Source organism: Impatiens glandulifera, chromosome 1, assembly GCF_907164915.1.
Source record: "Impatiens glandulifera chromosome 1, dImpGla2.1, whole genome shotgun sequence".
NCBI classification, from domain to species: domain Eukaryota; kingdom Viridiplantae; phylum Streptophyta; class Magnoliopsida; order Ericales; family Balsaminaceae; genus Impatiens; species Impatiens glandulifera.
This window is the reverse complement of record NC_061862.1, coordinates 62,308,557-62,318,129: the sequence shown is the minus strand read 5'-3', so window position 1 is coordinate 62,318,129 and position 9,573 is coordinate 62,308,557. Positions and strand designations below refer to the sequence as shown.

Genomic DNA, 9,573 nt, shown 5'->3' with positions numbered 1-9,573 from the left:
TAATATAGATTTATTATAATAAACTCATACAGCCGAAAATTATTTTTATCATATTAATATCATTTTTAGAGTTGTGCAAAAAATAATCCGAAAATTAATAACCCAACCTAATCGATAGTTTACCGGTTTCATTTTACTGATTTATTGGTTAATCGGTTTTAACAATTCCAATTAATCGATTAAGTTTTCGGTTAAACTAATTTTTTAACAATTTAACCGATAAATCGGTATTAATTTAATCATATATTTATATTAGTTATTTTTGTAAATATTATATATATTATAAATATTAGTTATTTTTAAATTTGAAATTATAATTTGTATAGAATTGTTTAAAAATCAGTATAATAATAATATAATATATTATAACATAGTGAATATTATAAAAGTAGTATACAAATAAGAATTTTAAAAAAAATAATTATTTAATAAATTTAATACTTAATTTAAAAAATTAAATTATCGGTTAAACCGATTAACCGATCGGAACTAGTAGAACCAAAACCGGTAAAACCGATACCAATATTGGCCGGTTAACTGGTTTGTAAAATAAGAGATAAAAATGATTTAACTTTAATCATTTACCGACCGGTTGAATACCTTAATCATTTTAACTATCAAATTATTTATTTAATTAATTCAAATATAAAAATATTTTTATTTCATTTATTGATTTAAATTTTAAAATAATATTTTTATAATAAATCATAAAAATATTCCAAATAATTTAATGTTTTTATTAAATATTTTCTTTTACAAAAAAAATCTAAAATAAAAAAAAAAGGAACTCAAAGTTTATTTCTTTAGGGTTTTGTAAAATAGAAAAGTAGTAATGGTAGCTTCTTAAGTACATGTATTGACTACATGCTTTTGTTACAACAACCCACCCGAGGTGAGTCAACAGTAAAAATAAAAAAGAAATAAAAAAAGAAAAAGTAAAAGTTAGCGTAAAATAAAAGCGAGCAAGCAGTTACTACAAGACACAAGTAGACAAGTCTGTCTGCACCCTGTTCGTTCTGACTTCATTTTTTTACTATTTTCATCTTGGGGTTATTTATTTCATACATTTATTGACATATTTAAAAATAAGCATGCCTTGTTTGATATTGGATCATTTGAATCATCTTGGACTATTTATTATTATTTTTTACTATATAACTATAATATATATTTTAAGTCTTTGATTTAAAAGTTTATTATATGGATGATATGATGAACATATTTATAAACTTTTTTTAATATAAAATATGACTAATTCTGTGATTACATTGACTATATGATTGTTCAAATAAACAATAACAAATTGAAAAGATGAATAAAATGTGAGAATTCATCTCATTTATTTATCCAAATAATACAATATATATGACTCAATTCTTGGCCAAACATAATAGTTCATTTATATTTTATAATTTTTTTGGATATAAAGTTTTTATTTAATAAAATATGGTCTATTAATATATGATTTATTCAAATAAATAAATTGTGTAGATATAAAACAGATTATACATTAAAATATTAAAGTTGTAAAATTTATTTTTAATTATTATTATTAATAATTTTTTCATATATATATATATATAATTATGTTTTTATTGTTCATCAATTATTATTGATTGTTATATTTGTAAAATAATTCAATGTTTACATTCAATTATAAAATTTTATTTATTTTTAGTTATTGTTACATTTATTTAATTAATTGATTATATATATTTATTTAATAAAAAATTGTTTGAAATTGTTATCCACTTATCTTTTATTTTAAAACTAGTTTACAAGTCTCATTTATAATTATTCACATATTATTTAAATTATAATTATAATAAGTCGTGGAGACAGTCGATCTTTTTATCGAAAAATCGTCTTGATCATTGACATTGATTTTTCAACATATTTAGTTTGTTGATTAATAGTTCAATTTAATTAGATTAATATTAGTCTATTGATTTTAATTGTTGAAAAGTTTAACACACAAAGATGCAAGGGATGACACCTATCTTTTTTGTTCTAGCATTTAATTTAAGTGAACATCACTAATGTTATTAATGAGGGTATTAATTCTCTATATTAGTTGTAAATTTTTTCATCAATGTGTACATTTTGTGTGTGTTATTTTTTAACACTAGGACATGTTATAACCAATTAAACTTAAAGTAATCAAATAATTTATTAAAATATGTAACATGATAAATTTCAAAAGTCTATGTAATATGATAGCCTACCTTAACAAGTAATCAAATAAGTCATTAAAGCTTGTAAATAATGAAATTCAAAATTTATGTAATATGTGTTTGGTAAAACATATTTATTTATTTTTTAAAAATAATCTATATATTAAAACACAAATGGATCACACAAAATGTAAACGGGTCAATTATATTATTTATTATGATTATTTAATTTATTATTATATGATAAATATTTATAATTATTAAAAATTATATTTATTATTTTTCAAAAAAAATATTTATTATATTATAAATGTCTAATAAATAAAATAATAACTTATATATATATATTAGTATTATCATACTATTATTATTATTATTATAATAATATGTTAAAAATAATAATGTATATTTGTTCTTATTTTTTTTATTATTACTATCTTACTTTACTATACATTAAAGAATATAATTATTTATTATCATTATAATTATTATAGTCATATACCTAATTGAAATAATATAATTAAAATAATAATTGAAAAATACCAAAAACAAGACAATAATTGTGAAATTTTCTATTACAAAAATAATTATGAAAATATAGAATACTATAAAACAACAAAACAATATAATAATTTAATATCATCATTAATTAAAAGAACTAAAATTCATATATTTTAACAAAGTATGAACATTATATAGTTTATTAAGCTTAAAACTTTTATCTCATAGACATTGTAAACAAAGTTGAATATGTAATATTTTAATTAATATTCATGTAATTAATAGGGTCACTCCTTCCATTATAGTAGTGGACCTATTTGTTAATTATAATCACAAAAATTAATTTAATTATAATTATTAGAATTGTAACGCTTCTTCTAGTTAATGGAGCCCACTCCTCAGATTGTAGTATACCTGACCAAATCTATTTTAACAATCATTGTCGAAATTCATATCTTGAATTTCCGAACCGACACGGCTCAGACCGGCACGGCACAGAACCCGGTTTAAGCCGGCGTGGTGAAATTCTATATATTATAGTTAGACCACATATCCCAATAAAATGCTCTCCATTTGGCACTCTTTACCCGGTGCTCGCTTCATTCAAAGCCGTCCTTCTTCTTCCTCGATTCTCGTGTAGTTTTTTCTTAAGAGAGAGAAAACGGGAGAGGGAGAAGAAGAAGACGACCTTTAAGCTGTTTACTTCCTGCTTCTGGTCGTCGCCGGACTAATGACGGTTTTCGGCCATTCAGGAAGTGGTGGAGGGAATTTTCTAACGGGGAAACAGGTTTTCCCGGTTGACTGTGAAGCGGAAGTCTCTCTGCGTCTTCTAGAAGCTTCTCTTTCCGGCGATCTGAAGTCGGCGGTGGAATGTATATCTGATCCACTTGTTGACGTCAACTTCGTCGGTGCTGTGTGTTTGAAAGTCCGTAAGGCAGAGGTTTTATGTCGAGATGAACTGCCTAATGAAGTTCGTTTTCAGTATGAGGAGTTTAAAACAGATGTCACGGCCTTGTTCGTTGCAGTTCATGTTGGAAATGTCACGCTTGTTAGGAAACTACTGGTAATGTTAATAATGCCTTTTGTATTGATTATTAACCTTTGAAATTTATGATCTATTTCATGTTCGTTGCTAATTAGATAACACTTTACTTGATCGAATAATTATGAGTTCTTGATTTTGTTTATGCTTATTTTGTATTTTTGTTACAATGATTAACTATGTGTGATTACAGCTTAGATCTGGTTCAAAACGGTCTAAATAGCATTTTACACTGTATTTTCTTTCCAATTTTTGATTTGATTGTTGTTTGTTTAGGTTTGAATGGACTAGGAATGGTTACTTATACAGTTTTCATCGTTGAATGCGCTGTTAGACAACATCGAATCACACAACAAAGTTCTAGTTGCTGAAAATGTTTCTTAGATGCTCTTCATTTATCTTTAGATGTTATTCTAGTTTCTTGAAAACTGACAAATTGGAACCAAACAGAATCAATTCATTCCTTGATATTGTTCTATTCCTTCATATATTCATCTTGAACCAAATTTCAATAGTAAAAGTGCATTTAAACAGATGTTCAAGTGTTTCCCTCTCACCTTTGCACAATGGACATGAATCATATTCAACCAATTTAAATCTATGATCTTTCTTTCTTTATCCTCTATTTTGCTTAGTACCATTATGGCATTTGATCTTATTTTCTCACCATGTAAATGCTCTGCACTGACATGACCATGAAATGTTGTTTTGGCCAATCAAAATTGATAGAATAGTGGAGCTGATGTAAACCAGAAGCTATTCAGGGGATTTTCAACCACAGAAGCAGTGAGGGAGGATCATCTTGAAATTTTGGAGATCTTACTAAAGTCTGGTGCATCTCAACCAAGCTGCGAGGAGGCTTTGATGGAAGCAAGCTGTCATGGTCGGGCGAGTTTAGTTGGGTTACTCATGGGTTCTGATTTGATCCGCACTCAGGTTGCGATACATGCACTTGTCACTGCTTGCTGCCGTGGATTTACTGATGTTGTGGACACTCTCGTTAAGGTATATGATATCAATATACTATTCTTACATACTAGAATGAGAGTTCAGAGGTTATTAGAGTAGAATTGCACCTTAACTAAAATATACACATTTTCTAATTTCAATGCTTCTTGCAAGTCCCTTTTGTGTAATGAGTTTGCACCTTCCAAACCCATTTATATTGCACCATTGTTGCAATTAAGAAAAAAACTTCCATTGTGTACTTTATCTTAACCTTGTTTGATCTAGGGTTATTTGAATAACTAGGTGGTTATTTTAAATTAACCCAGTTGAAAAATCAGGTTATTGAGTTAAACAAATAAATCACAATGATTTTTTTATGTAAGAATAAAGAGTATTTTGGATTTTGATTGATAATTGGAATGATGTGAGTAAATTGTTGATGAGATATTGAGTTATTTGAATATTATCCCAAATAACCTGTTGCTTATCGTTCATTGTAATTACATAATGCAGTGTGGAGTGGATGCAAATGCAACCGATCGCATGTTGCTTCAGTCATACCGACCTTCCCTTCATACAAATCTAGACTGCACAGCACTAGTTGCTGCTGTTGTCAGCAGACAAGTCGAAGTGGTTAAGCAATTGCTACAGGTATGCCCCTCTTCGTGTTCAATCCATCTAACCCATAACTGATGATGGACTAATCTGTTCTTTTTTTCTTCAAAAAAATGTTGTACAAGGTTTCTGGCACAATAGATGTTAAGGCTCGAATTGGAGCATGGTCTTGGGACACAACTTCAGGTGAAGAGATTCGAGTAGGTGCAGGTATGGCCGAACCATATCCAATCACTTGGTGCGCTGTAGAGTATTTCGAACAAAGTGGTACCATTCTTCGCACCCTTCTTGAATACTCTTCCCCGAATACACTTCATCATGGGAGAACTCTCTTGCATCACGCTATTCTCTGCGGAAGTGTTGGTTCCGTAAGTGTATTGTTGAACTCCGGTGCGAATGTAGAAGCTCCTGTGAAAACATGCGAGAATATCGAGTTTCGTGCTATACACATGGCTGCTCGGCTTGGCTTGGCGAGTATTCTCCAACGAGTGATAGACTCCGGCTGTGATTTGAATTCGAGAACCGACACTGGCGAGACTGCTTTAATGATCTCGGTTAGATACAAGCGTGACGAATGCCTTAAGGTGTTGGTTGCAGCCGGTGCTGATTTAGGTTTAGTAAATTTAGTTGGTCGGTCTGCCTCGTCGATTGCCGAGTCAAACGGGTGGGCTTTGAGTTTTCGTGACTCGGTCATAAATTCTATCAGGTCGGGGAAATCTCCCAAAACGACTAACGCCTCTGTCTTCTCCCCGATTCTATTCGTCGCTAAATCGGGCGACGTTGAGGCGTTGAAATGTCTGATGGGGAGAACAGAGATTGACATTGATTACCAGGATGAAAAAGGTTTCTCAGCAGTCATGATTTCCGTGATGGAAGGTCATGTGGACGCCTTCCGCTTACTAGTCTACGCCGGAGCGGATGTGAAGCTACCAAATAAGTTCGGCGAGACGGCCATAACCTTATCGAGTCTAAACCAAAACCGATACCAATTCGAGAAGGTCCTACTCGATTTTGAGCTCGAGAAGGGTAATCGAAGCAACGGGGGAGGGTTCTTCGCCCTGCATTGCGCCGCCCGTCGCGGCGATCTCCCCGCTGTTAGATCCCTAACCGACAGGGGATACGACCTAAACATGACAGACGGAGACGGTTACACGCCGCTAATGATTGCGGCGAGGGAGGGAAATGAGGGGATGTGTCGGTTACTAATTTCGCTCGGGGCGAAATGCGATGCGAAGAACGGGAAAGGAGAGACCGCATTATCACTTGCTATAAAGAGTGGTAGTAGTAGGAATACGGGTGTTGTGAATATAATAGAAGATGAGATTGCAAGGAGAGTAGTGATCAAGGGTTCGATTGTGATGAAACATACAAAGGGAGGGAGGGGTGTTCTGCATGGGAAGGCGGTTAGAATGGTTGAGGAGAGTGGGGTATTGAGGTGGGGTGATTCGAGGAGGAGGAACGTTATATGTAAGGAGGTTGAGATCGGGGCGAGCATTAGGTTCGGGAGTCGCAGGCAGAGGAAGGGCGGGGATGATGGTAAAGATCCGGGAGTGTTTCGAGTGGTGACGATGAAGAATAAGGAGGTGCATTTTGCGTGTGAGGGTGGAATTGAAATGGCGAAGATGTGGGTGAGGGGAATAAAGTTGGTTACGAGCGAGGCTAGGGTTATAAGGCCGGGATTCAAATGATTCGATCGAGATTAGTAGTTGTTGTTAAACTTTGTATAGATGTTATAGGCGAGTAGTAGTTAGTACTTCAGCTTGAAGTACTAAGGAAGTTTGATCTTTCCTATGTAAATGCTTACCTTAATCCGGTTGTTGTCCAAGAGTGTGATTGAAAGTTGTGATGATGATTGAGAAAAAAAAAACTTAAACCAACATCTCTATATGGTTTTCCTTTTGTATTGATAACCATGCATGCCAAAGAAACAAATCAGAAAAATAAAATGTTTCAAAAGTTAATTTATTTGTATTATTGATTGTTATATATGAAATCTTTATCAAATTAGTAAATATCACAGTAGAAAGGTGACCTATACAGTTGAAATCAATCTAAGTTATTTTTTAATATATGAAGTCATGACAAATTTTAATAAACTTCAAAACTCAGCTATAGATTTTGTCTACTTGGTTAAAGTCAGCTATTGATTTTGTCCAACAAACAAATTATTTAGTATTTACTGTTTTTTATTTAAATATTTCTCCTTTGATGTGGCATTATTTATTTTAAAAGTTAAAATCAATAAATATATATATAACCACATTTAGTCAGAAATTTAAATAAATATTTTCTCTCCTCATTTATATATAACATTCTATTTACAATATAAAAATATCTCTCTCACCATAATTAATCCCCCGATTTATTTATCAATATATAATATTTTATATATATTTTTTATTCTTAAAATTATATTTAATAAAATAATATATATATAAATATAAGGATGCTTAATGCTATAAAAATACTTATTAAATTATATTTAATAAAATGATTAACTTTTCAAACTCGAGACTAGAGTTCAGTCTCATTTGGTGCAAATTTTAGAGTTTGTGTTATAAAAATTAAAATGATAATGATGTTGGTATATGTTAGTGTATATTTGAGGGTGATGTTAATAACGAGAATTCAAATTAGAGTGATTGAGATAATAATAGTGCGAATTTGAGGATAAAATCATATTTGAGAGAATGGTGGTGTAAATTTTAAGGTGGTGTTAATAATGAGAAATTCGAATTAAAGGGAACGGTGGTGCGAATTTGAGGATGAAATTCTTAAAGGTTATTTATCTCCATATTTATTAGATATATCATTATTTTAACTCTTTTTTTAATTTAAAATTTAAAATTATATATATATATATATATATACTGTATATATTAATAATTATATTTGTATTAATTATTATATAATATATAATTATATATAAAATTTTAATCTAAATAATTTATTAAAATTACTAATTTTTATATATTCTCTACATATTTATTATTTATATAATTATATTTTTATTTATTATAATTTTTATTTGTTATTCAATAAAATATTAAATATATATGCATACATAAAATTATAATTTAAACTTAACAATCACAAGTAGTTCAATGATTAAATGATTAACATTTCAAACTCGAGACTAGAGTTCGAGTTTCACTTGGTGCAAATTTTGGAGTTTGTATTATAAAAATTAAAATGATAAGAGACATATTTGTGGGTGATGTTAATAATGAGAATTGAAATTAGAGGGATTGAGGGAATAATAGTGCGCGAATTTGAGGATGAAATTCTAATGATGTTGATATACGTCAGTGCATATTTGAGAAAATGGTGGTGTGAATTTGAAGGTGGTGTTAATAATGAAATATCGAATTAAAAAGATTGGTGGGACTGGAAGGATAAAGTGTAAATTTTAAGGTGGTGTTAATAATAAGAATTCGAATTAAAGGAAATGATAGTGCGAATTTGAGGATGAAATTCTTAAAGGTTATTTATCTCTATATTTATTAGATATATCATTTTTGTAACTCTTTTTCTTAATTTAATTTTTTAAATTATATATATATATATATATATATATATATATATATATATAAAAGTAATTATATTTGTATTAATTATTATATAATATATAATTATATATATAATTTTAAAAATATTTTAATCTAAATATCTAAATAATTATTAAAATTACTAATTTTTATATATTCTCTCTACATATTTATTATTTATTAATTTTTTTTATTTGTTATTCAATAAAATATTAAATATATATGCATACATAAAATTATAAATTAAACTCAACAATCACAACTGGTCCAATGATTAAATGATTAACATTTCAAACTCGAGGTTAGAGTTCGAGTCTCACTTGGTGCAAATTTTGGTGGTGCGAATTTGAGAATAAAATCGTTAGAGGTCTGGAAGGATAAGATGTGATGAAATATGCAAGGATGAAATTTTTAGAAGTCTTGAAGGATGAGATACGTGAATTCAAATTAAAAGAAACAGTGAAATTTAAGGATAAAAGAATGGTGATTAGAATGTCGTTAATAATGAAATTCTTGAATGATAAGATATATAGGGTAAAGTTCTTCTTAAATTTTAAGTATATTTTATAATATTTTAATATGTCATTTTATATTTATTTTACTATCATTTTGATCATTGGGTATAATTTGAGTGAATGGTGGTGTGAATTTGAAGGTGGTATTAATAATGAGAATTTGAATTAAAGAGAATGATGGTGCGAATTTGAGGATGAAATCCTTAGAGGTATAGAAGGATAAAATGTGA

The 9,573-nt window shown here is 29.2% G+C and overlaps 1 protein-coding gene across 1 annotated transcript; it reads left to right on the top strand.

Moving 5' to 3' along the window:
* The first annotated feature begins 3,252 nt into the window (after positions 1-3,252).
* LOC124917837 (serine/threonine-protein phosphatase 6 regulatory ankyrin repeat subunit C) lies at positions 3,253-7,187 on the top strand. The gene is made up of 4 exons (XM_047458136.1): positions 3,253-3,738; positions 4,447-4,722; positions 5,179-5,316; positions 5,406-7,187. Exons 1-4 carry the CDS (start codon positions 3,406-3,408, stop codon positions 6,966-6,968), a joined length of 2,310 nt encoding a protein of 769 aa, XP_047314092.1. The 5' UTR covers positions 3,253-3,405; the 3' UTR covers positions 6,969-7,187.
* Positions 7,188-9,573: the final 2,386 nt, after the last annotated feature.